Raw genomic sequence first — 27,283 nt, 5'->3', positions numbered from 1 at the left:
CCCAGAGCTTGAGCTTGAGCAGATTGCTATGTAGGAGGGCTTCCATCCTGCACCATGATCCATGAATCGCATAGACCTCCAGAGTAGTCCCCCAGCGTGAAAGAGAGGAGTCAGTCGTCACCACAAGGGTGGGCCACCGGTGAAAGGGGCTCCAACTGAAACATTGCAATCCATTAGCCACCAGCGGAGACCGGGCAAAAGGATTGGTGGTATTGGGATCCTGTCCGACTGAGAGCCCATTTCCTGATCCCAATTTGCTGCCAGGTGGAGCTGGAGGCACCTCATCTTGAGACAGGCGTGCTGTACAGTCAGCACGCAGGCAGCCAGCAGGCCCAGAATGTGCTGGAACCTCCATGCCGAGGTGGTTGAATTATCTAGAAAGTGCCCCACAGCCCTGCGGAGGGACAGAAGCCTCTCAGGTGTGGGGAACACCTGCTGAACAGTAGTGTTCCAACGTGACCCTAGGAAGAACACTTCCTGAGTCAGACATAGCTGCGATTTCCTCTGGATGAAGGAAACCCCCAGCTGATGAAGGGTATCGGTCAATCTCTGGTAGGAGTGTACCTCCCCTTCGGGTGATCCCGCCCTCACCAACTAGTTATCCAGATAAGGGTATAGATGATGGCCCTCCAAGCGAAGTAGGCCGGCCACTGCATTCATCAACTTTGTAAAGACACAACGGGCAGAGTACACGCCGAAGGGCAGCACTTTGGACTGGAGGTTGTACAACATAATCGTGAACTGCAGAAACTTTTTAAACGGTTTAATATGGGTACATACCGGTACGCATCCTTGAGGTCCAGGGAACACACCCATTGCCTTGCACACAGAGACTCTGCTATGTGCGCGGGAGTACTCATCTTGAAGCATTTCAACGATAAAGACAGGTTTATAAATGACAGGTCTGGGACTACCCTCAGGCTAGCCAGGTTGTTCTTGGGTACCGCAAAAAATCCTGGAATAGTAACCGAAGACCCTGTCTACACGAGGAACCAGTTCCATCGCCTGCATCTTCAAGAGCGAAAGCACCTCTCGTAAAAGAGCCAGAGGCCCGATCTAATGAAGAGGAGAATAGGATGGTAAAGGCAGATGAAGACTGAAGCATGTGGAGAACACTGATAGGGTCCACAGGTTGCTGAAAAGATGCTTTCAGGTGTCCTGGAACAGAGCCAAACAGCCCCCCCACTTGTTAGATGTTTTCTAAGACCTTTACGTCACCGCTTCGCAGGGACAGAGGAGGGGGAGCAGAGAAACCTGCACAACATCCTCAGCTGCTTCCTTCTGTTGTCGCTGGGCGACCAGTCAGGGCTCCGCTTGAAGTCGGAATTGACACAAGGTTTAAACTTGGTCCTGCCCTTGGGATTGAGGGATAGGTTTCTGACCAGGTTTGGACGGATGGCCCAGCACTTGGCGATTTGAGATGAGGTTTGCTTCTTCATCAATTCGTCATCGGTGGACGAATGAAAAAGGTCCATGCCCTCATAGGGCAGATCAAGGATCCGCTCCTGCACGTCAGAAGAAAACCTTGATGCGTGCATCCACACCGTCCTTCTCATTTCAACCCCAAGGCACAGCCCTCTGCTGGCTAAGTCTAAGTGGGAGACCGGAGACCCCATGAGGTCCTGCGCAATGGCCCAGGCATCTGCCATACTGGCCTTGAAGGAGGCTTGTTTGTCAGCAGGGAGTTCGGGCAGAAATTCCATGCGCTCCTACCACAGCTTTTGGTTAGCTGCAGCCCAGAGGGCATCCGCGTTGGCCTGCCACCGATGCAGTCCTGAGTTGGAGCAACATTGCTTTTCCAAGGACTCAAGACTGTCCTCCTACGAGAAGGAAATGGAGGTGGCTCACATGGAGGAAGACGACGAAGGCGATGGCTTAGAATATGAGGCCGTGGCCACCACAGAGGAAAGGGGCTGCAGGTGGGAGGCAAGGAGGATTGGCTCCCCGTTCGTCAGCTTAAACCTGCTGTCAAAATTCTTGTTCATCTGGGCGTTGGCTCTGGGCTTCTCCAAGAGCCTCCGTGCCACCTGCAGAACATCAGTCTGGAGGGGAATGCCAGACCAGATCGTGGTCCGTTTCCCCAAGACCTCTGCTAGCACCCCTGACTCCTGGGAGGTTTCCTCAGGAAGAGGGACCCCCCCAAAAAAACTCCACCAGGCCCTGGAGGCGGTAATGAAAGGCCTTAACGGATGCCGAGGGCTCATCATCCTGGGCGTCTTTATACTTTATTTACAGGCCGAGGGGAATCCAGGCCCTGGGGGTCCCCCCAGGTCTGGAGATGCAGACTGGTCCAACGGCTGTTGAGGGGGGAGACGTTGGTGGTGCTGGAGGGGTCAGCATGACCAGTAGGGCCTGAACCGGTGGAAGGACCGTAAGCGCTGGAGGAGTGGTAGGAGTAACCAGAGAAGGGGGCCAGGGCGGCGCCACCTGAGGGATGACTTACTTTACAATGCCCTCCAGGAGCCCCTTCATCTGAGGGGAAAGCATGAAGAGGAGGAAGCATTCGAAGAAGCGGTCCTCACTAGCTGCCGGGTCCATGGGGGCCCTGCCCTCCAAGGCTCTGAGCCTCAGCTCGTCAAAGAACTGAGGCACCTGGTGCGTATAGCTGTACAGCTGTGATGGCTAGATGTACCCCAGAGGAGGCCAAAGGGAAGGGGGCTGGGATCATCCTGCAAAGCCAACTCTATGGGTGAAAGCACCCGGATCCAAGAAGGCTGCGTGCCTGGCAGGCTCCACCACGTGCCATTGCGCCATTGTGAAGCCTTGCGCCATATCCTTTTAGGGAAGGTCCCAAGACCCTGAGCCAAGCGAGGCCTCCGAGAAGAGAGGATACAGCTTGGGTCTTGCACCCCAAACAGAGGCTTCAACCTCAGATCTCTCTGGTAGGCGCCGAGCCCTCCGTCGGATGGCCGGTAGTCGAAACGCCCTGGTTCACAGCCTCGGAGCGGGAGCCCTCAGCACCTGTGCTGGACAGACACTTGGAGGTGGCACTCGATGATCCCTTAACCTTGGGGTAGAAGAAGACAAGCCTGATTGTTCTTCCGCGGACAGGCTGGTAGGGCCCCTGAGCCCCTCAGATTGGGAGCCGGAAGCCTGGAAGGCCTCAGGTCTGTCACTGGACTGCCCGTAAGAGTCCCTAGGCCCCTTGGCTTGAGAGCCGGTAGTCTTAGAGGCCTCAGGCCTGCCATTACCTGAATCGGAGGAACCCCGATCCATGGGAACCACAGGGAAGGATTTGCTGCGCTGTGAAGCCGCACTGAACAGAGGGCCTACCTCATCTTGACGAGAGGTCACAGAGACAAAGTCTGTAAGGTGGGGCGAGGGAGAAGTGTGGAAGATTTCCCTCCACTGTGACAAACTATTCTTCAATGCCCTGTGAACGAGAACGCTATAGGCCGAATAAGAGTCCCAGCGGCAGTCGGGTCCCAAACACTCAAGACAGAGTTCATGGGGGTCCGAGACGAGGAAATTACAAGTTACTCACTGTAGTGACTAACATACTCTTAGTCCTTAGACCCCTTTCCTCCATACTGCATGGGCGTCCCTCCCTAGGGAGCAAAATGGCACACCAGCAATTTAAAAGGGAGGGAAAGACAAAGTTATTAGAAATTAGGCAAAACCAACAGCTAAGTACTCAGGGCAATTGAACAAGAGGAACTACAGAGATGGAATCAGGTAGAAAAGGCTTAGGGCCAAAGTCAATGGGTCAAAAGTCTTTTGCTCAAGATCAAACAGTTCAGGGTAGTTTGCGGTAAAGTTCATGGCACGGTTTCCGGATGGGGTTGGTTGATACAAAAGTTAGTTCAAAGAGAAGGCAGACGTTCCTGGTAGTTCCTGCAGGCTTACGGTTCCTGAAGCGACTGTCGGACTGACAAGTAGGAAGACTGGAGGGTCCTGCACTACCCAGGGAAGAAACCAGCAGCAGAGCAAAGCAACGAAAAAAAGGTGCGCTCCTTAAAACCCAAGCAGGGTCCCACCTTCCTGGCTATCCGGCCCACTGTAGCTCTGTTAGCAAGTTCAACCAGAGGAGGGGTCCTGGCATGCAGCTTGGGCGAACTGGTTGGTCCCACCAGCTCAAGGGAAGAAGTTTTCTGGAGGATCTTCTCTGGCGTCGGATTCTGAAGATTCAGACATGCAGCAGGGCTTCACCGGCTATTTCAGTCGTTGTAGGGGTTCTCTTCTGGAAGTTCCTCGTTGGTTCTTTCGTTCCAGTGGCGACTCTGCCTTTCCAGTCCCAGAGACCTGCTTTTTATGCAGTTTTCCCCCATACATACAGCCTGGCTGTCAATCACACAGCAGGGTGGCTGTCCTGGCAAGGACAGTCCCCTCAGGCAATCAAACAGGAGTGCGACTTGGATTTTCAAGGGAACCCATGGCAGGGGTCCGAAGATCCCTCCCTCACATCCTGCCTACCTACACTTTCAGGTTCCTTAAGGAGGGCTTCTGTGCAGAAGACAGTGAACAAAGGAGTCATCCCCGTTTTGGCGCGCAGAGAAAAAAAAAAGAAAGACTTTATCAAAAAGAAATGGGCAATAAACTCAGCCGGAGCCAAAATAAAATGTATTTGGTCAAGTGGGTTTATGTTCGAGGCAAATATAATAGCCTAAAACATTACCACGTTTATATAAAATGATCGCGGTAGAAAAGTTAGGGTAGATACCACTGCCACCAGCCAAGTCTTAATGTAAAGGGAGCGAAACAATGCTCCAAGAGGCACAGACAAAAAGGGATAAGAGTTAACCCTTTCCAATACTCCATGTAAGATGGGGTGTACTGGGTCTGTGGTTTAAAGTAACCAAAGTAAAGTTAATGGCAACTTTACGCTTTTCTGGGGGACAGTAGTCAGCCCCAGAAAATGGAGTGGGTGGGAAGTCTCACAACCCTGTGGCACTGCCCTGAAGGTGTTGTGTACCACACATGAAAATATGAGGCCATGGAGTAGGTGAGGCTCAAGTGCTCACAAAAAGTGAAAACACACACAGCAAAACACATGTAAGAGTGAGAAAAAGGTTCACACTCTTGCCAGGTGAGAAAAATAAATCCTAGAAATCCAGCAAAGCTGCTGAGGGACTCATTAGGTGAGGGAAATCAGCCATTTATGAGCATTCTCCCTAACAGTCCCACAAGGTGTGTGGCTTCTTGATGGGCGGCTAAATTCTGGACAAGCCCGCCAGATGTTTCTTGAATATCGGTTTGGAAGAGGAGAAGACCTCCTCCTCCGAATTTCTGTAGGCCCCTATAGCTGCCAGATACGTGCGACATGTGTCCACTTGTACACCTGAGTGCGTGAGGTGTGCCGAGAAGGAGCACATCGTCCAGCGTACACGTCAGGGGGTCGATCTCCTTAGCGTCCACCCAGTGACAGAATCTGCTCCATTTACTCTTATATTGGCTCCTGGTGGCCTTGCTCCTAGTGCCCTGGATGATCTCCAGGTTAGCCCGTGATAGGCTCAGGTGCTTGAGAGTGATCTGATCAGGAACCACGCTGCAAGGGCTAACTTTTGGGGAGTGCGGTGGAGAACCCAGTCCCCCTGCTGGGACAGGTGGTGTGCTGGACCTAGCGGAAGGTGAATGGGTGGTCTGTCCGAGAGGCTGAGCAATTCGGAGAACCACGGTCCTGCCGGCCAACAAGGAGCCATCAAGATGATGCTGAGGTGACAAGCTTCCTTTATCTTGCAAAGTACCCGGGGATCAGGGGTGTGGAAGGAAAAGCATAGGCTGTCATGCCTTCCCATTGAATCTGCAAAGTATCGCCCCCAGGGAACTGATGGCACTTCCTGTTCTTCCAGGAAGCAAATAGATCCACCTGAGGATGGCCCTATGTGGCCAAGACCACCTGCAGCACCTGGTCGTTCAATTGCCACTCATAATTGTCCGCTCCCAGTCTGCTGAACCGGTCTGCTTCCAGGTTGGCCTCCCCCTGGAGGTGGACGGCCATGAGGTAGATGTTTTCCAGGGCCCATTCCCACCTGCTGACCGCTAGGTTGCACAGCAGAGGGGACCTGGTACCCCCCTGCTTGTTGACATAGTAAATGCTGGTGGAGTTATCGGTCTGGATGAGGATGGTCCTGCCCCCAATGAGCGGAAGGAAGGCTCTGAAGGCTAGCCAGATGGCCCTGAGCTCCAGCAAGTTGATATGCGCCTCCTGCTCTTGCTGGGTCCATACTCCGTGGACGCTGTGGCTGTCCAGAGTGGCTCCCCAGCCCTCTAGGAGGAGTCCATCGTGATGGTAACCTGCAGGGGCGGTTGCCGGAAGGGCCTGGACCACCACGTGTGGTCCGAGTAGAGAGAAGGCGGTATGCTGACCAGCTCCGCTTGGGAGCCCTTCTCCCGATTCCATGAGGATGTGAAGTGCAGCTGTAATCTCCTCATCCGGAGTCTTGTGTGCGGCACAGCCTGAAGGACCGCTGCCATGATCCCCAGTAAATATTGGTACCACCAAGCCAAGTTCACTGCCCTGGTAAGGAAGTGCGTCGTGGCCCTCTTGATGGCCATAATCTTGTCCTCCGATGGCAACACCTTCTCAGAGCATGTGTCCCAGATGAGGCCCAGGAAGGTGAGGCTCTGCATGGGCTGCAGTTGAGACTTCTTGAGTTAATAGTAAACCCCAGGTCGTGGAGCGTGTTCACAAGCGTGGAGGAAGTGTGGGTAACTCCCCGCCGGAATCTCGCCCTGATGAGCCAGTTGTCCAGGTACAGGTAGACATGGTGGCCCTGGGCCCCAAGGAGGGCTGCCACTGCATTCATGAGTCCGGTGAATACCCTGAGGGCTGAGCTGGAGCCAAAGGGTAGCACCTTCTACTGGAAATGACAGCCCATGATCCTGAAGCGTAGGAAGGAGCGAGAAGGCTGCCAAATCGGGACGAGTAGGTAGGCGTCCTTCAGATCCAGAGAGCACATGCAGTCTCCCTTGTCTAGTGTCTCTGCAATTACTGCTGGCGTAACCATCTTGAATTTCTGAAGAGGGAGGGAGAGGTTGAGGGTGGACAGGTCCAACACAACTCTCAGGCCAGCCTGGTTCTTCTTCTGTATGGTGAAAATCCTGGAATAGAAGCCTAATCCTCTCTGGGAGGCTGGTACTTCTTCCACTGCCTGGCCCTCGACGAGCTACCGGATTTCCGCCAACAGAGTTGCTGTCCCCAATCTGTGGGAGTGGAGGCGAGGAGGGAGGTATCGGTAGGCGGTACCCAGTGAATACTACGGATAGAATCCAGGGGTCTGCACATTTTTGGCACTAGAAATGCACGTGAGAGGCAAGCCTGCCACCCACTGGAGAAACGTGGACCCAAAGGGGCGCATCATGCCTTTTGTCATCTGAGGCTGCTGCTTAGGAGGGGGACTGGAAGAAGCCCTTGCGCCCTCCCCCCTTTTTGTTGCTAAGAGTGAGACTCTTTTTCCCACTCTTAGGCATTTTTTGCTATGTGTGTTCAAGGCTATTTTTGTGTTTAATGCCTATGGGATCTTTCTCAACCCCATAGGAACCATCTTTATTCACATGTGTTACACAGCACCCTCGGTGCAGTGACACAGGGGTGTCGTAGCGACCCCCAAACATAGACTCCATAGCCAGGGACTGCCTACTGTCTCCCAGGGCATGTACAGTCCCCATTGACTTTACTAGTCAAATCCTATGAACTAAACCAGTACAACCCATCTTACTATGGAGGTGCTGGCATGGGTTAATAGTTTTCCCCTATGTTCATTTTTGAGAGGGTACCGTACAGTCCCTCTGGCAAAAGTCTCTGGCTGGTGGCAGTGGTTACTACCCTAAATATTTGACCGTGAATATTTCCCTATGGGATTTTCCCATTGTTCGAGGCTACCACTTTTTCTGACAGCCTTTAACATACAGCCGGTGCATTTTAATATTAACTTTACTCCGGTAGGTTTTATGTGCCAGAACTTTAATATAACTTCTTTCTCGTGTCTTTCTCTAAACTCCTAACCCAGGTTGGCGATCCTTTGTTCGTCCTTTTGGCGGGCTTCTGCCGAGAAGCCCTCCTTTCGGCACCACTGAGTCTGGGGTGCGTCCATTGTGTGGGAGGGGGAGTAGGACCACTGGACAGGGTTGCCTCTGCAACCCATGTCGCACTCTATCCTGATAGGCTGGAGGGTCTCCCGCCAAGTGACCACTCCACTGTGTGAGTGATAGCTAGGCTGTATGAATGGGGATCTTTTTGCATAAAAGCAGGGTCCTGAGGACTGGAAGAGCAAGACGTCGCCACTGGAACTAAGAAGCCGAAGAGGAGAGAAGCCAAAGACATCTGCAATGACTGAACCACCAGTGAAGCCCTGCTGCAACGTCTCACCACTTTTCTCCACACCAGTTTGCCAATCGCCTTCCTGGACCTGCCTTGGTCGAATCTCCCCTACCCTGTACTCGGAGGCCAGATAGCCAGGCACCAGTCCACCCGGACCGCGATTTAAAGGAGCGTACCTTTTATTCGTCGGGCAGCACCGCGGCTGGTTTCATCCCTGGGTAGTGCAGTAACTCGAACCTTCCTCCAAGACGAGGGCCTCTCTTCCTCTGCTGGATCACCCGAACTGCAGGAACTACCAGGAACAACCGCCACCGCAGGAGCCACTTCTTCATTTAAAGGTACATTGTTCCGACATGCCGGCCTTTTTTCGCGGTGGCACTAAAGGTGTTTGTTAGGCGAAACCTGTACAGTTCCCTTAGGGACCACTGCAAAAGATTTAAGACTACAGGTGTTTGGCAGTAAACCCACTCGGTAGCAGTCTGTACCACAAAGATTCACTTGGTAGCTGTGGCTGAGCATTCAGACTTCCCTCAAGAAGAGTTAGGCAGTATGCAGAGTATACACAATAGGTACAGGGACACAGTAGTACAAACAAACACTGACCAGAGCTTTGGTGTAAAAGTATATAATTATTTATTTAAAAAAACACACTTGTAATTTACACTAGCAAAAACGAGGTGAGTAAATTCAGCACACAGTCACTATCATACATATATACAACCCTATTCACTTAATAGACAAGTCTTAGTGAGAAACGCCACTTATTTTCAGACAGAGGTGAGCGCTTAACATAAGATGACACTCTAATAAGCTGTAAGGAAAGGGAGGAAAAAGGCAGGGTTAAGGAAGCACACAAGTTTCAATACTTTTACAAAGAACCACAGTAAGGCAGGATAGGCAGAGTTCTACTGGAGAGCCAGGAAGTCAATTGCAAGGCCCACTCTTGGAGAGACCAAGCAGAAGGGGGTCCAGGTTCACACAGTGGGGTTATGCCCAAAGACTCTTGTAGATAGTTTGCACAAAAAGGATGAAATTCAAGTCAGGAAAAGTTAGCTAGGTTGTCCCAGGCTAGCCCAGGTTAGAAAGTCGAGGCTTTACTGTCACCCCGAACGATCTGTCGCAAGGGAAGCCAGGCGGGACACAGTACCTTACGTGTGAAGGAAACTCCAGCGGGGGCAGTTGTTCCTGGCAGCAGGTGCAAGTCAGTGTCTCGTCCAGGGGAAGAAGAGGTCTCGCCGTGGAGGAAAGATGAAGGTCGTTGTACTGCCAGGGAAGAAACCAGCCGCTGAGTCCTCCGGTTAAATGTACTACCCTTCTCTTTGCGGTAGTGGTAAACCGTGGTATTCCGGTTGCCGAGGTGCTTGGCATGGGCAAGGCGGCCACGAGATGCTCCAGGAAGGTGAAAAGAAGGCGAAACTGGTTATCCCCACCAGTCAAAGGAAGAAGACTCTCCAGACTGGAGATCTCCTCTGTTGTCGGGAAAAGTGGTGAGACGGTTCAGCAGGGCTCCACCGGTGGTGTCGTCGTTGCAGGTCGGCTCAACTTCTCCCTCCTCAGATTCTTAGGTCCTGTGGCGACTTCCGAGGTTCCAGTCCCCAAAGCCCTGCTTTTATGTAGCACACCCCATTCACTCAGCCTAGCTGTCAATCAAACATGCTAAGTGGTGAGCCGGCCGGCTCACCACTTGGGCCAAATCACACAAGAGTGCGACTTGAGTTACCAAGGCAACTCAGTCCAGGGTGCCTAAACCCCCTCCCACACCCCCTGTGGTACCCAGGCAGAGTGGCACCACTTTTGGAGACTTCTGTGGAGAAGCCCGCCAAAAGGTGGAACAAAGGGCTCGACTTGGGTTGGAGTCACAGAAGAGAACACAAACGCCATTTTAGAATCGAGTTCTGGCAAAAAATACCAACCGGTGAATTAATATTAAATAAATAAACCGGCGGTATGTTCGAGACTATAAGAATTAAATAATTAAAGTTGGTAGCCTCGAACAATGGGAAAATCCCATAGAGATATATTCGCGGTTGAATATAAAAAGTAGTATCCACTGCCACCAGCCAAAACCCGATCAGGGGGGACGGAGACGTGCCCCCTCGAACAACAGACCCCGGGGCAATCGAATGGCCCCGACCAGTATGTCCACAATATGATGGTTTGTACTGGTTTCTGTTAATAATTTGGGACTAGCAAAGCCAATGGTGACTTTACATGCCCTGGGAGACAGTAGTCAGTCCCAGGGTATGGAGTCTATGTTGGGGGGTCGCTACGACACCCCTGGGTTAAGGCACGGAGGGTGCTGTGTAACCCACATCAAAAAAACACATGAGACCCTATGTAGTAAAAGACCCCATAGCCCATAAAACACATGGAAAGTTAAAGGAACACCTCAAATCATGTCTAAGAGTGGGAGCAAAAGAATCTCACTCTTAGCAGGAGAGAAAAAAATAAACCCCAAAAATCAAGCAAAGCTGCTAGGGACTCACTAGGTTTGGGAAATTAGCCTTTACAGAGAATTCTCCCTAACACCTTTGACTTAATTTAACTTGCTTGATGACTGTGATACATGTTTTTTATTAGAAGTGCATAACATAAATATATATCTACTTTTTAAATACAAAGCTTTGGTCAGTGTTTACTTGTTCCATGGTCTAGTGGACTTATTGTGTAAATCCTGAATACTGCTCATCTCCCTCTTGAGATAAGTTTGACTGCTCCGCCACAGCTACCAACTAAATCTCTGTGGTACAGACTGAAACCAAAGGGGATTTATTGCTCTCACCTGTAGTCTTAATCTTGTGTAGTGCTCCCTAAGGGAACTGCACAGGATTCTGCATAACACTCAGCGAGTGGTCAGGTTGTTTAGACGCCCATTCCTGGAATCCCCGGAACCCGACGAATGCCCGCCCCTTGTCGGAGCGTTGATGCGACAGGTTGTACGCCTTGGGCGTGGCCTTCGTCAGGATGGATAAATATTTCGCAGTCTGTGAGCTGTTCCTCTTTTTATCTAATTCCTCATCAGTGGTAGAGTGAAAGAGGTCACCCCCCTCGAACGGAAGGTCCAATATGCGATCCTGGACGTCGATGGAAAACTTAGTAGCCCGAAGCCAGGCCGTCCCTTCTCATGTCCGTGGCGATATAGGTGGCCCGGCCAGCAGTATTGATGTGGGCCACAGTGGACTCCATGGTGTCTTGCGCTACCAGTCTGGGTTCTCCTCGACCCGCCTTGAAGCGTGCCTGGCTCTGCATCGCAAGTTCCAGGAGGAAGTCTGCTATTTCCCACCAAAGCTTGGGGTTAGCGGCTGCCAGCATAGCATCCGCGTTGGCCTGTCGCAGGTGCAGGGAAGCGTTTGAGTACAGCTTCATCCCGTACGCCTCCAAGATCTTCTCCTTGTCTAGCAGCGCCGAGGACAAGTTGGCCACGGAGGACTGAGGCTTAGAGCACAGTGACGCTGCAGTGATCACAGAAGAGTGCGGGTGACGGTGCGCCGACAACAAGAGTCTATCCCCCCCATCTGTCTATACTTGGCGTTGAGGTGCTGATTGACAGGTTGGGCTGAGTGTGGCTCACCCCTTCTTGGCCAGTGCCACAACGGCCTCCTGCATCGGGATACCCATCTTGGTAGGACTTTAGCCAAGACCCCCTCCTCGTGCTGCTCTACCTCAGGTTGAGGAAGGCCCAAATATTCTGCTAAACATGTAAGTCTGTCGTGGAAGGCTTTTGCTGATGACAGCAGGTCAGGGTCCTCCTCCTCGTCCGTGCCCAACAGCATGTCCGGCTGGTCTGGCGCGGGTGGAGGTGTTCTGGGCGCCGTGGGCTCTGGTGTGGGGACCAGAGGCTGGTGCAGGAACACTTGTGCTGTGAGAGGCAGGGGAGCCGGAATCGCAGTGCATCAGAGCCATGGAAGGAAGGACTATGGGCGCCAGGGGAGTGACCGGAGCGAGCAAGTCCCCGACAGCATCCCGTAGAATGGCTCCCATCTGGGGGTGTTCAAATCAGCGCCAAGAACCTTTCGAAGAACCTGTCTTCGGTGGCAGAAGAGGAGGCAGGAGATATTGACGGAGTGGCTGGGCGCTGCTGGGGCCAGAGCGCACTGTCTAGGTTGCAGGGGGTACCTGCGCTGCTGATGGATAAACTGTAGGCCACGTACCTGGTCAACACCAGTCCCATCTTGAAACTCTTTCACCCACCTGCTCTGAACCTAGGAGTGGCATCGGACGAGTGGTCATGTTGTCTGGCACAGCAGCCATTTTGTCGAGCTGCGTTCCACATGCCATAGTCGTGGTGCATGGCTCCCTGGGCCCAGCCTCCTCCAAGACTCTTGGTGCTGGAGCATGAGGCCACCCGGCACCTCAGGTCTAGGCCTGGAAGGCGTATTGCCCTCGGCATTGTCGCTGGTAGTGCTGCGTGCAGGCGCCCCCTCAGACATAGAGCCGTTACTAGGGCATTGCCCCTCGGGTGTACACCCGGTAAAAGAACCTTGCGGTCCCTCAGCACTGATTCCAGAAGGATCTAATGACCCCTCAGCCGTGAACGCCAGAAGCTGGACTAGCCACGGTGCGCGTGCTGGTACAAGAACCCGAAAGATTCCTCCCGCTTGGGCGTTTCCTCGTGAAGGAGTCGCCCTTACGGGGTGCGATGGAAAATAGCGGCCCTCCTTTGGCCTCAATCTCTGTTTGACAAATTTCTTCACGTCCTCAGGAGGCGACGCATGGAAGAGCTACCTCCACCTAGCTAGCCTGTTCTTCAGTGCGCGTGGAGTCAGCGCATCGCACGAGGTACAACCTTCCCAGGTGTGGTCAGGGCCAAGGCAGCGGAGGCAAAGAGCATACGGGTCAGCAGTAGGAAAGAGCCCCTCACAGGCTGGACACCTGCTGAAGTCCGCTGAAGTCGACATGTGCCGGGGAGGAGCGTGACGCCGGAGGACCAAGTACCTGAATGACAATAAAAGACAAAAAGATAGAAGAAACAGCCGCGGGAGAGCGCATGGAATTACAAGGCAGCGCCAAACGCAGGATCCCTGGTGAAATCTGCCTGTTCCAGTCGACGCGGAAAAGGGGACGGAGGAGTGGTGCCGGTGGGTGGAGTCAGAGTAGCGCATGCTCCCATGGCCGCACTACTAAATTTGAAGGGGAAGAAGGTTTTTCTGGTGAAAAAGGTTCCGTCTCCCGTCCCTAGGGAGGGACGCCCATGCAGTATGTAGTAAAGGGGAATGGACGTAAGAGTACGAACGGTCACAAGAGGCACATCTCATTAATTCTTCTGCAGCCGGCATGCGCCGTGGATAGCGAGGCACCAACGGGAAGTGAAATAAGAAAAAAACAGGGAGCAGACGGAAAGCTAAAAAAGTCTGCCAAGTCCAACACTGTATGTGCAGAGAAAAGGGACTGATGTGAGGTGCCGGAGGCCGGGCCTCAGCGTGGCATTCCCAGGCCCTGAGCCTGAGCCGTGTGCACTATACTAAATTTAAAGGGGAAGCTAATTTTTTAGCTGCCAATGGTTCCGGGACCGTCCCTAAGTTGGGGGACGCCTGCATGTATGGAGGAAAGGGGATGGGACATAGGAGTAACTAGCAAAAGCATCAAAAGTAGTGCATGGAAAGAAAGGAACCAAGGTAAGGGGCCTCAACCAGATCCATATAGACTTCCTATGTCATCACTTTATGTCATAGACATGGGCACTAACAACATCGAGCAGGAGGCGCATGTGCTCACCCTGGTGGCTGAAAAAGTTTCCAAAGACAGACTTGCACATGAAGAATATTTCGAAGATGAGGAATATGTGAGAGGATTTACTCCAGTAGTACAGTATGTTAACAATGGCCATAGATGAAGAGTGGTAAATAACTTCGGAGAATGTAGGTGTTGAGGTGCACAATTATGTTACTATAAAAGGAGACTTCCAATCATGAGTTCTGTATATTGAATAGTATGTTGTGAGGCATCTATCGGAGACCAATAACAAAAACCAAGATGTGAAGGGGATGAAATACAGAAATCGGATAGTAATAGCCACACTGTACAGCTAGAATTACACATTTACATTGCACATATTTACTATTTTAGGCACATGAAAGGAACGTGGTTTGCCCAGAATAAGAAAATATTGGCCAGGTGGCAAATCAAGGACACTAAACAAGGTCTCCAGGTCAGTAACTTAGCCACTAGTCCATGTTTCTCCTCTTCTGATCTGTGTTCTTGTTCCATGCCCACCTGCTAGTTCAAAGGTCAGAAACAAGCATAGAAATGCTTATTGGAGATCCTGTATGTACTGTGTGCTTTACTAGCATTATCACACATGAATCCCATGCAGAAGACAACCAGCAAAATGTTTTAATCATAAAAGACCTTTAAAAGTCAATAAAGCTTACCGTTATCGAAAGAGTTTCATTCTTGTGGTCAAAACTTATTTTTCCAGAGTAAGCTCGCTGAGATAATAAGGAGTCAAAGTAGAACTTGCATCTTACAGTAAGGCACCTTAACATAATAAAGTTCAGAGAAAAAAAAATATTTGAATGTTCTTGGAGTGTTAATGAGATCATTTAAGGACAGTTAGAATATATATGACATTTTCATGGCAAAAAGCAAGGAATATTTATTTTATTTTTATTTTTTCATTTGTAAGCACCTAAGCCCAGAGACATTAGGGCGCTGTTGCAAACAAGTTACATGATACATAAACATCACAGGCGGTTTGCAATCCCGCCATAGACATACAGATGACATAAATCAAATGCAGGTTCTTATGGCAATACATAATTGTCTATAATCGGACCAGGGGATGGACCGCTATGCAAAAAGCCAGGTTTTCAAGGCCTTGCGGAAGGACCAGTAGGAGTCCTCTGCTCTTAGATAAGGGGAAGGAGGGCATTCCAGTGATTCACCGCTACCGTCGGGAAGTTTACTCCCCAGCCCCTCCTTTAGCTCTTTTCACTTTTGGAAGGGCAAGACGATGTGTATGGAAAGACCTTAACGGTCTGTTTGACTAAAATCTTTACATTTTCAGGGTATTGCGGGCAGTGTTGCTCAGGCATGAGTGGGTAATGGAAAAAGTTTTGAAAACAATCCTTTCCCGAATAGGGAGCCAATTATCCTTTTTTCTGGCAGCTAAAATGTGGTCTCTTTTAGGAATGTTTAGAGCTGCACGGAGGGCATTGTTTTAGATTGCCTGTAATTGGTTGATGTTGTGTTTGGATGTCCCGTTAAAGAGGGAATTACAATCCAGTCCAGTCTCGCACTTGTGATTGCTCTAGCAATATTCAGGCAACTTGCTGGCGTCAGGAACTGTCTCGCTGAGTTGATGAGCTTTGCAGCGTAGGCTGCCGATGAGGCCACCACACTAACTTGTTTGGTGAGCGATAGGGAGGCATCCAAGTGGACGACCAGTGTTTTTTCCATCGCACAGACAGGGATCTGGATTCCGTCTATCCTGAAGGCGGTATATTAGGTGCTAAATTTTTTCAGCATGGGGAGAGCATACCAACATGATCTCTGTCTTGTCGTTCAGACACAAAAGGTTTTTAGCCATCCAAGTCTGGATTGTGGCGTAGATTTTGTTCTCCGTGAATGTTGAATTCCGTGAATTCGCTCCATGAATGTTGAAACACATGTCAGCATTTATGGTGTCATACACCATCATAGGGATCCTAGTGTTAGATCCCAGTGGAGGTATTTAGGGTCCATATTAGTCATTCATGTCTTTTCTGGTGGCATATAAGGTGTCAAATAGCATCACAGTCATTTCAGACATGTCAGTGGTGTTAGTTAGGGTCTAGACGATATCCATGTTTTTTTTTGCCTTAACATTTAGGTGTTAAAAGCCAATATCAGGCATAAAGGGTTAAACTGATCATTATTCAGTCGCATAGCACGTCCTTACATATATTGACTTGCATGTATTGCTGTTCAATTTGTTAATGTTGGGTGATGCAGATGTTGCATTGTTGGGTTTTTGCTAAATTTCATTTCTCACAACCTATACCAGCTGTCGTTTCAGAAATGTTCCAACAGTGGCCAACTGTGAGTTTTATGTTTTTGTGATTCAGTTTACTTTTAACCTTGACTCGGTGGGCTTTTTCGGCTCATGTTAGATAACATTTCACTTACTATTTTACCTCTATATTTGTGGGCCCCCTAAACTATGTGCTTTTGTTTCAGCCTCCTGTCATGACTTTTGCCATTGGAGTACAGCCTTCAGCTGCACTCCACAGGGCTTTTGCTTGTTTGTTTGTTTGTTTAGTATTTATTATGCGCACCGGACCCTGGGGTAGAAGGGCGCAGAAGGTAAGAAAATGTACAGTTTAGAGCAAGGTTACAGGTTACAAGGTCATAGGTTACAAGCGTGTTATACATATGACAGGGTAGCATTTGTAGCAGGCAAGTGAGTGAAGGTAAGCAGGAGCAAGTTCATACATTCATTTAACATTTGATGTCATCAACCAGTTGATCACATTTTGCCTGAATTTGGTAAAGGATTGTTCTAGTCTCACTGTGACAGGTAACTCGTTCCACAATTGAGCGGCTTTGACAGGGAAGCTGGCTCCACCTATAGTGGCGAGTTTGAATTGGGGTACTTGAAGGCGATTGGTGTTGGCTTGTCTTGTTTGTCTCATGGAGTGTGTTCTGGTGAATCTGTCCTTTAGGTATTGTGGGGCTTTATTGTATAGTGATTTGTGTGTGAGGGATGCAGTTTTAAGTCTGATTTTCTCATAGGTGGTAAGCCATTTCTGTTTCCTTCTTGTTTCTGAAATGTGTTCTCTCTTAGGAATGTTCAGGGCTGCTCGGAGAGCATTGTTTTGCTGTAGCTGAACTTTGTTGATGGTGGATTTGGTAGCTCCAATGTACAAGGCATTACAATAGTCAAGTTTGGAGAGAATTAGAGCTCTGGATAATGTTAGGCAACTGTGCTGAGATAAGAATTGTTTTCCTGCTCTGATTAGTTTACATGTGTAAGCTGTTGATGAGGCTAGGATATTGACCTGTTTGGAAAATGATAAGGTAGACTCAAGCTATATACCTAGCGTTTTTACTTCCTTGGCTACTTGGATGCAGTTTTCGTCGATGATGAAGGAGGAGTAGTTTGTACTTAGTTTATTGATGAGGGATGCGGTACCTAGGATGAGAAGCTCAGTTTTATCATCGTTCAGGTATAAGCCATGGGTGGCCATCCATGCCTGAACGATGCTGTAGATTTAATAGTCCCCTGTGAGTGGGAAGAGGATCTGGGTGTCGTCTGCGTAATTGGTGTACGTGATACCCAGATGATCCAAATAATCAAACAGGGGCTTAGTGAAAATGTTATATAGCGTTGGTGAGACGCAAGAGCCCTGTGGCACACCGCATGTGACGGGGATGGGGTCTGCAGCTGCTGTAGTGGAGAAGAACCGCATAGTACGGGCACGAAGGAATGATTGGATCAGCACAAAAGCCTCAGTGAAAAAGTGTGCTGCTTTATCTAAGTTACACAGGGCCCCGTTATCCACTAAGTCAAATGCGGCAGATAAATCTAATAAGAGAAGTAGTGCCAGTTTTCCTGAGTATCGTAATTTATCTATTTGGGCTTTAAGATCAATCAGAGCAGTTTCTGTACCGTGCAGTGGACGGAAACCGGATTGACGAGAGCCTAGTAGTTGGTTTAGTTCAAGGAAGTTCTGGATTTGGATATATGCCACCTTATCCAGGATCTTCAAGAGGAACAGTACGGTTGTAATTAGTCTATAATTGGTAGGTATAGCCAGGTCTAAAGTTTGCTTTTTGAGGAGTGGGAGCACCCAAGATTCCTTTAAGTTACTCGGGATGGTGCCGGTGGTAAAGGAGGCATTAATAAGCTTTGTAATAAAAGGTGCTAGGTCCCACGCAGCATCTGTGATAAGTTGTGCTGGGCAGAGATCTCCTTTGCAATTGGATGGCTTTAGGCCAAGTATTACTTTCTCCACCTCCATTGTCGAGACTTTGGAGAAGTAGAATTGGGTGGATGGTTTAGAGTTGGACAGAGTTTTAGTAGTGGGCAGTGTGGGGGTGGCTAATGTCTCTCTTTTTAGTTCTATTTTCTTTTGGAGGTTTAGGACTTTGTTGGATAATGCATGCTGGATTTCGGAGCACCATTTTGTAACTTTAAGGCAGTTGTCTTGAGGAGTTATGGGATGTTCCAGTTCTCCAAATATGGAGAACAATTCTTTCGTGCTTGAGTTGGCTTGTGTAATTCTATTATTGTAGGTCTCTTGTTTAGCTAAGATCTCTTTTTTATATTGAGATGAGATGTTAATCAGTTTCAATTTATTTTCCGGAGTGGGATGATCTTTTCCCATTTTCTTTTTTCTAATCTGAGGTTTTTTAGGAGAGGGGTGAACCAATTGCTCAGATGGCTATGTGGTTAACTGTTTCTAAGCTTTAGCGGAGCAATATTATCAAGAGTTTTGTTCATGGTTTTGTTGAATTCTTCCACTAAGGCGTTGGGGTCTAAGTTGTTTGGTAGAGCATTCAAGTGGGCATGATGCCAGGGAGTAGTTTGTCTAGTGTCATATTCTTCTTGTTTCTGGTAAGTGAAGGTGGTGCACAAGGTTGTTGCAGTTTAGGAGTTTTAGGATCTAAAGAGAATATCAGATGGTGATCTGTCCATATTTGAGGTGAGATGGTAAGGGTAGAGATTTTGCAGTTGTGGTCAGCAACCCAATCTAGAGTTCTCCCTTTGATGTGCGTGGGCTCATTCACTCTTTGGGTGTAGCATAATTCGGTCAGAATGTTAGAGGCTGCTATGGCTTGTGGGTCATTGGTATCATTAAAGCCTATATTAAGGTCACCAAGTAATACTGATTGGGTGGTGTCTTTAAGGTTTTCTGAAAGGATGGTAGATAGGTCTTCTATGAAAGTCTTGATGGGACCAGGAGGTCTGTATATCAAGTGGAGGTTGAGTGTTTGAGAATTGGCTGTGGGTGTCTTAGTGGACATTATCTTGCAGGATTCAGTAGCCAGTGAAGGAGTGAGTCTCATACCAAGCTTAGTTTTGGCGATGATGGCTAGTCCACCACCTTGAGTTCCACATCTGTCCGTTCTGAGGATAGTGTAGTTGTTAGGAACAGCTAGGGATAGTGCTGGGCCTGATGCCTCATGGAGCCATGTTTCCGTTATGGCTATGAAGTCGTAGTCTTCAGTAGAGATGGCTTCAGCTATTTCTATAGCATGGGTGACTAGAGATCTGGTGTTTATTAGGACTCCTTTAAGTTTACGTATGGAATTAGTTGGAGGGAGGGAGATGTGATTTGTTGGCACTGTAGGGGTGGTAATTTTTTCTCTATTTGTTTGAGGGTTGTTATGCCTTTTGTGATTATAAGAGCTGGGTTTGGGAATGGGTTCAGTGTCCATTTTAGTTAGGTGGTTATTGGTTTCATATTTGATCAGTGGATCAATGATTCTAGGTAGTCGTGCGCGTAGTCTGATATTTCTCATAGCTATGTTGCATTGCGTCATGAGTTGTGGATTATGCTGAAGGTTAGCTAGTCTGCGCGGCGCTAGGATATTATTGGGGGTGTCTATTGAGATTCCTGTAAAGGGCGACATGGTGTGTAATCCCATTAGTATGAGTAAGCTGCCCAGGTATATTAGATCGGACAATGTTAGGTACATTGTATAATGTGTGGGGTACCCTGTGTCTAAGTGATGGGACTAATTAATCTAATGATGCTAGGCAGGTGAGGTAGCAGGTCATAGAGAACTTGGTCTATTGGCACATCTAGGTTTGAATTCAAAATACAGGCAGAATTGCAGTGAGAGTAATCTAGGCAGGCACAATTATCTAATGCTAATCTCTGACCAGTTTGCTAAAACTTGCCTGGTTGGTAGATCTATTATATAGGTAGAACTTTGGCACTTATGTTAGCAAATAATAGGTATGAAAGAATATAGCACACATAAGTAGTTGTGGCCTAGTAGAATGCATATCGTACAAGGGCAAAGTCTACTAGTAATATCACATAACCCTGCTTACAGATGGGTCATAGATTTTGTAGCAGCGCCTAAATTCAAGAGTCCATGCATGAGTAAGAACTGCTAGCAATAACCCTTTGCATTGTTCGCTTAATAGGAGACAAATTTCTAACAGCGCCTAGATTCAATAGTCCATATGAGAGCAAAGACTACTGGTAATAGCACATTGCACTGGTTACGAATATGAGACAAATTTCTAACAGTGCCTAGATTTAAATCTGTACATGAGCAGAGTCTGCTGTCAGTGGGTGCAGTTAAGTAGTGGCACCTACGCATCTATTTCTACATCATTTAGGCAATAGTATGGTCCTCAGTAAACTCAGACAATGTAACAGAACTTAGAATCCGATGTCCATATATATACATAAGGACTGTGCGTGCAATGAGGACACTTTCTATGCATAGGGCTCATTGATACCTAGATCCATAGGACGAGAGATGGTATATTGTCGACTTGTAACAGTATGTAAGGTATAGTTTGTGTTACCTTTGTGGAAGATTAACGAGGCTCAGGTGAACAGGTGCTGATGAGGCGGGTATCGCGCTGAAGGAAGTAGCATTCCTGCAGGTCAGGTGAGCGTGAATGGGGCTTTCTGGGGGAGATGAACAAGTTACTTCTTACCTGGTAACGTTCTTTCGATGGGATGTTCCTCCAACGTATTCCTTATCTTGATAGATCATCTCCAGCTTGCTGGCCTCTGATTTTTTTTTCAGTAGAGGGTGCTGCGCGTCGATGTCCCTCGAGCCGATGTCCCTCGACAGCCTCCGTATCGGCGCCGACGTCATCATGCGTATAAATAGACTCGCGCAGCGTCCGTTGCTCAGTTCCGTTTTGACGTTAAGAGTTGTTTTACATGAATTGGATATTGACCCAGAAGGAGCGAAAGCTGTAACCACAAGGGAAGTTTTACTGAGGGGATCGATGGGAGGAGCGATAAGGAATATGTTGGCGGAACATCCCATCGAAAGAACGTTACCAGGTAAGAAGTAACTTGTTCTTCAAAGGGATTGTGTCCTCCGACGTATTCCTTTTCATGATAGACTCCCATAGCAATGGTGTGTAACTGGAGGTGGGAGTAAAATTGCCATGTTTCCCTTCAAGAATGAACAGAGTGCAACACAGCTTTGCCAAATCTAGTCTCTTGGCTAGAGGAGGAATCCAGGTTGTAAAATCTTGTGAAGGTATGTGCAGATGACCATGTGGCAGCCGCACATATGTCTCGAATTGGAGGGCCGAAGAGGCTGCAATACCCCTGGTTGAATGAGCCCTAAGATTTTGAGGAGGCTCTTTCCCTGCCAGTTTATAACATTCCAGAATGGCTAAAATAATCCATCTGGAAATGGTCTGTTTTGTTATCGGTAAACCCAATTTGTGCCCTGAGTAACCTACGAACAGTTGGTCTGCTTGCCTAATCCTAGCAAGTCTGCTGATGTAAAAGATCAAAGCCCGACTTGGGTCCAACCTATGCAGCCTTTCTTCCTCCTTCCACAGATGGGGAGGAGGATAAAATGAAGGTAAGGTAATCTTCTGAGTGATGTGGAATTCAGAAACCACCTTTGGGAGAAAATTAGGCTTCACTAGTAGGACAAAGTTGTCTTTATGAAAAATTGTATGAGGGGGTTTACAAGATAGAGCTTGTAATTCACTCACCCTCCTAGCAGATGTCAATGCCATTAATAAGACAGTTTTAAGGGTGAGAAACCTTAGTGAACAGGAGTGGAGTGGTTCAAAAGGAGTACCCATCAGGAAATTTAAGAGTAAATTTAAGTCCCATAAGGGAACTTGTAATGGTCTTGGAGGATAGACATTGGTTAATCCCTTCAGAAATTGTATTACTAAGGGTAACTTGAAATACAATGGTTCCTCTGCAGTGCGCTTGAAGATCGATAGCGTTGCGAGATAGCCCTTGATAGTGCCAACCTGAAGGCCCGAATATGCCAAATAGAGTAGAAAAGATAACACTGTTGGTGTACCACATGAAAAGGGGTCGATATTCTTTTCTCTACACCAGCTGCCAAGTTTGTTCCAACGGCAGCGGTATAAAGTATTTGTTGCTGGCATTCTTGCCGAAAGTAACACCTCCATGACGTCATCTGGGAGGTCCCAATCCTTGTATCTCAACCTTTCAGATACCAAGTGTGAAGGTTGAGGGTTCTGATGTCTGGATGGAGAACCTGACCTCCCTTCTGCGAGAGAAGATTCTCCTTGAGTGGAAGACGAATTGGAGGGCAGATGGACATGTCCCGAAGGTCCGGGTACCACGTTCTCATGGCCCAGTCCGGGACAATTAGGATCATGGCTTTCCGGAACCTTCTCAACCTCCTGATCATTTGAGGAATGACAGGGACTGGAGGAAACGCGTACAGAAGTGGAAACTCCCAGTCCACTACAAACACGTCCCCTAGAGCTCCTCTCAGGGGAAATTCCCTTGAACAAAACTGATCGCACTTCCTGTTGATGCTGGTGGCGAACAGATCCACTTAAGGGGTTCCCCAAAGGGTGAAGATCCGTTGAAGGACTTCCTGAGCTAGTTCCCACTCGTGGGAGACTGTACTTTGCCTGCTCAGAGCGTCCGTTGTCAAGTTTTTGTCTCTGGCTAAGTGAACTGCCGATAGAGAGATTCCTTCTTGGATTGCCCAAAACTAGAGCTGCATCGCCTCTCTGCACAGAGGCAGTGATCCTACGCCTCTCCTCTTTTGTTGAGGTAGTGCATGGCCACTGTGTTGTCCGTCATTATCACGACATTTTTCCCCTGTACAGATGGCAGAAAAGCCTTCAGCGCTAGTCTGATTGCTCTCAGCTCTAACAGGTTGATATGTAGTCTGGACTCCGATGGAGACCAACGACCGCTGATGGTCAAGTCGTTGGCATGGGCTCCCCACCCCGTGAGTGAGGCATCTGTGACTACTGTTATCTCCGGCCATGGTTGCCAAAACAGTTCTCCTTTCAAGATGTTCTCCTGGCAGGCCCACCACTGAAGGTCTCGAGCCACCTTGTCCAGAACCTGAAGGAGATCTGTCATTCTCCCTGAGAATTGCGACCACTGAGTTCTTAGTGCCCACTGAAGAGATCTCATTCTCAGGCGAGCCTCTGGCACAAGGAAGATGCAGAATGCCATGAGGCCTAGAAACCTCAAAAAGTCGAAGGCTGGGAGACGTTGGGCATTTTGAAACTTGGTGACCATCTGCAGAATATCTTGAGCCCTCACCTCTGGTGGGGAGGCTTTTCACAGGAAGTGTCCAGGGCTGCTCCAATGAACTGGAGTCTCTGTGATGATATCATCTGTGACTTCTTTAAATTGAGGGAGAAGCCCAGTTTGTGAAGGAAGTGGAAGACATAATCTAGCTGGAACTGAGCTTGTTCCAGAGATACAGCTCTGATCAGCCAATCGTCCGGGTAGGGGTAGACGTGAATCCCTTCCCTCCTTAGACTTGCAGCCACTACCGACATTAGCTTGGTGAAGACCCTCGGGCGGAGGTCAGCCCAAATGACAGAACTCGAAATTGATAATGAGAGCCGCCAATTGCGAACCTCAGGTATTTCCTGTGTTTGAGATGGATTGGCACATGGAAATAAGCATCCTGAAGGTCCAGAGATAACAGCCAGTCCTAGAGCTGGAGGGCCTGAAGGATCTGAGAAAGAGTTACCATCTTGAGTTTGTCCTTCCTGAGGAACTTGTTCAATTCTCGTAAGTCCAAGGTAGGTCTCAGCCTTCCGTCCTTCTTCGGTATTAGGAAGTAGCGGGAGTACCAGCCCTTGTTCCTCTCCGCTACAGGTACCGGTTCTATGGCACCTTTCTCCAGCAGGTCTACAATTTCCTGCAAGAGGTGTGGATCTGGAACTTTACGAGAGCTGTTCCCCGGTGGATGACTCTGAGGAATGCGTAGAAAAGGCAGGCAGTAACCTTGGGCAACTGTCTCCAATGCCCAAGCATCTGACATAATAGCCTGCCATTCCGTCAGATGTTGAGTTAGCCTGCCCCCTACTGGTGTCTTGTGAGGAGAGTCCTCAGAGTGATTTAGAGGCGGCTGATGCAGGTGCAGAGGGTAAAGAGGCACCTGCTGCTGCTGCTGCGGCTTTTGTATTTATACCCCGTCCACCTCGGGTGAATCTTTTTTGACCTCTTTGAACCGACTGTCCTCTGCCTTTTCTGAATGTGGAATGAAAGCAAAAGGATTTACCTCTCTAAGAGGTTCCTGAGGGGTGATATGGCGTTTGACGGATTGCAGCACCCAGGGATTTTGCTGCTGCTTTGGATGTCTAACTTTTCTAGGCTGTCATCCGCCTTCTTACCAAACAAAGAAGAGCCGTCAAGGGGCATATTTAAAAGTCTGGCTTGTACATCTGGAGCAAACCCAGACTTTCGCAACCACGCAAATCTGAAGGTTGTAGTACTTGCCGCCATGGCCCTACTGATGCCGTCAGCAGAATCAATACCAGTTTGAAGGGATTCGCACATTGCGTCTTTACCATACTTAATGATGTTTAGAAACGCTTCCTTTTCTTCTCCCTCTGGGAGGCAGTCAGCCGCTGATGAAGCACACTCCCAAAGCGTATTGCTGAACCTTGCGAGCGAACAAGTAGCGTTAATAGATTTCAACGCCATGCTACATGCAGAAAAAACATTCTTAGCCATAGAGTCGTATCTTTTGTCATCCCTGTCCTGTGGAACACTAGGGTATGCCGATCTACTGCCTGATGCAGTTGCTGCTTGAAAAACCAGACTCTCTGGAGTTGGATGTTTAGACAAAAATTCAGGGTCAGTAGTAGGTATCCTATATTTGGCTGATAACTTTTTGTTAACCGCTGGGATAACCTCAGGATTTTCCCAGTTAGCCAATAGTTTTCTTTGTAATGCAGCGTTGAATGGAACCACAGGATCCTCCTGTGGGCCTTTAACTAAAATGTCTGTAAGGTCATCCTGTTGGAATGCAGGTGAAGGTGTAGACCAACCCATGAATTCTATAATTGTTGCCATTAAAATTCTGCAAGGGGTCTCAGCATGTTCCCCTGGGTCTGGTTTGGCAAATTCTATTTCTGGGGAAGTATCTAACCCACTTGTCTCATGTAAGGATTCTCGAAGGTCCTTCAACCTAATTTCCTTAGAGGTAAATTCCTCTGGTTCTGGTGTTGCAGATCTCTGCAACCCAAAGGGTCTTTCTTGATTCGAATCCTCCCCTTCCTCATAAATTGAAGACAAAGGTCTGAAATGATCAGACCTTGGAAATGGCTTAAATCAGAAGGGGCTAAATTTGTCATAATTGGTTGGGAAGACGTCGTCGACGCGGACGTTAAAGGCTTCGAAAACACCGAAAAAGGCTTTCGAGAAGATTGGAAGTGGCCTCGAAGAACTCGAGAGGATCGGGATCCTACTCGAGGTTGTCGATGACCTCGAAGCCATGTTAGAGGCTCTGGGTATGACCACTGGCTGTGAGGTAGTGACGGCCGTGGGTTTGCCCTTTTTCGGCGTCGAAGTCGGCATCGAAGACGGCATCAAAGACGGCGTCGATTCAATCGACCTATGCGTCGATGAGCCCTTCGATAATGGCGTCGATGACGCAGATTTATGCGTCGAAGGGACCTTCCAACGATGGCGTCGACAGCACAGTGCCTTTGCTCGAGGGTTCATGACACTCTCGAGTAGTTTCTTTCGCCGGGTGCAACGACTCGCAGCGTTTAGATTTTTCGTGTCTTTCACCCAGGCTATCACCCTCAGCTGTCTTCGAGGGGGTCGAGGCCGCTTTCTCGAAGACGCTAAGCATCCTTTTACAGAATTCCTCCCACTCAGCCTGAGAGCTATGTTTTGTGGGGCAGGTGACTCTTTCCGGAGAAACAGAAGAAGAAGACGGGGAAGGGGATCTTCAACGTCTCTTACTTGAATGCTTGGATCTCGAAGAGTAGTGGGAACTGCTTTGAGACCTAGAACGAGAAGGTTTCCTGTGTCGGCGAGGAGACGAATGTCTCGACCCTGCCGAGGAAACTTTCGAATGTGTTTTAACTGTCTTACCTCTCTCAAGCTTCCCCTTACGCTCCTTCAAGGCTTTCGCCGTCATGGACATGCAGTCCTCGCACTCCGAACATTGGTGCTCCGATCCCAGGCACCACAAACAGATCCTGTGAGGATCTGTCAACATTTTCTTTCCACAGTCTCAACATTTTTTGAAGCCGGACCGTGGAGTTGTCGGTTCGGATGAGGAAGCCATTGAGTAAGAGTTGGTATTCTCGAGGAATAATGAAGAATATATTTTCTGACTAACGAACTGAGCAACGCGATTCCGAGGCCCACGAAGCGTGGAAAAACGGAGCGAAGCAACAGACCCTGCGCGAGTCTATTTATACGCATGATGACGTTGGCGCAGATACGGAGGCTGTAGAGGGACATCTACTGAAAAAAAAATTCTGAGGCCAGCAAGCTGGAGATGATGTATCTCAAGATAAGGAATACGTCGGAGGACACAATCCCTTCGAAATTGGTTTGTTTGGGTAGGTAGGCTTGGTCACCGAGTGCCAGGGTGCAGGGTAATACTCAGCAATGTGAGCTCCCACTAACTCCCACTAACATGCACAAACAGGTACTAACAGGGCCCTTTCCCTGGCCTTCTCCTGCAGCCGGCTTCCGCAGCCGGCTTCCGCCTGCCGGTCCTGGGGGTGTGTTCAAGGGCTGGTAGGTTGCTTAGCAACCCGAAGCGGCCTTGCTTCAGTGCCGCGATGCGCCCGCCATTTTGAAACAGGCGGCGCTCGCTTCAACAAAGGCACGATCATTGTGGAAGTAGAAGATCAGATCATGCAGTACGATTCTGTTGTGGGGATCTTACTTGCATGATGGCTCAGTGAAAATAAAGCCAAGAAATGTAGAAAATGCATCACACACGGCGGGACTTCGGAAGTCGATGTAGTGGGGGCCATTCAGGTCAGCTGTGGTCGATGCTGCGAGGGAGACGGGCTCCTGCCCTCTCGTCGGACCGAAGGGGAATGCTCATCGTTCCAGGGAAACCGACTTGTCCTTCAGACAGCCCAGCACTGGGAAACTTTGCTTACCT

General features: G+C 49.0%; 1 protein-coding gene across 2 annotated transcripts in view; it reads right to left on the bottom strand.

Annotated features, from left to right (window-relative positions):
• SMC6 (structural maintenance of chromosomes 6) overlaps positions 1–27,283 on the bottom strand; it is a 2,412,589-nt gene that overhangs the window by 300,406 nt on the left and 2,084,900 nt on the right. For both annotated transcript variants that reach the window (XM_069605927.1, XM_069605928.1), the window contains one exon: positions 14,632–14,737. In XM_069605927.1, coding sequence (XP_069462028.1) covers positions 14,632–14,737 — 106 coding nt within the window. The remainder of the gene's footprint in view (positions 1–14,631; positions 14,738–27,283) is intronic.

The sequence above is a fragment of the Ambystoma mexicanum genome, chromosome 4p (assembly GCF_040938575.1).
Source record: "Ambystoma mexicanum isolate Mex_15411 chromosome 4p, UKY_AmexF1_1, whole genome shotgun sequence".
NCBI lineage: Eukaryota > Metazoa > Chordata > Amphibia > Caudata > Ambystomatidae > Ambystoma > Ambystoma mexicanum.
The sequence above is the reverse complement of the archived record's forward strand: the minus strand, read 5'-3'. Positions and strand labels throughout refer to the sequence as shown.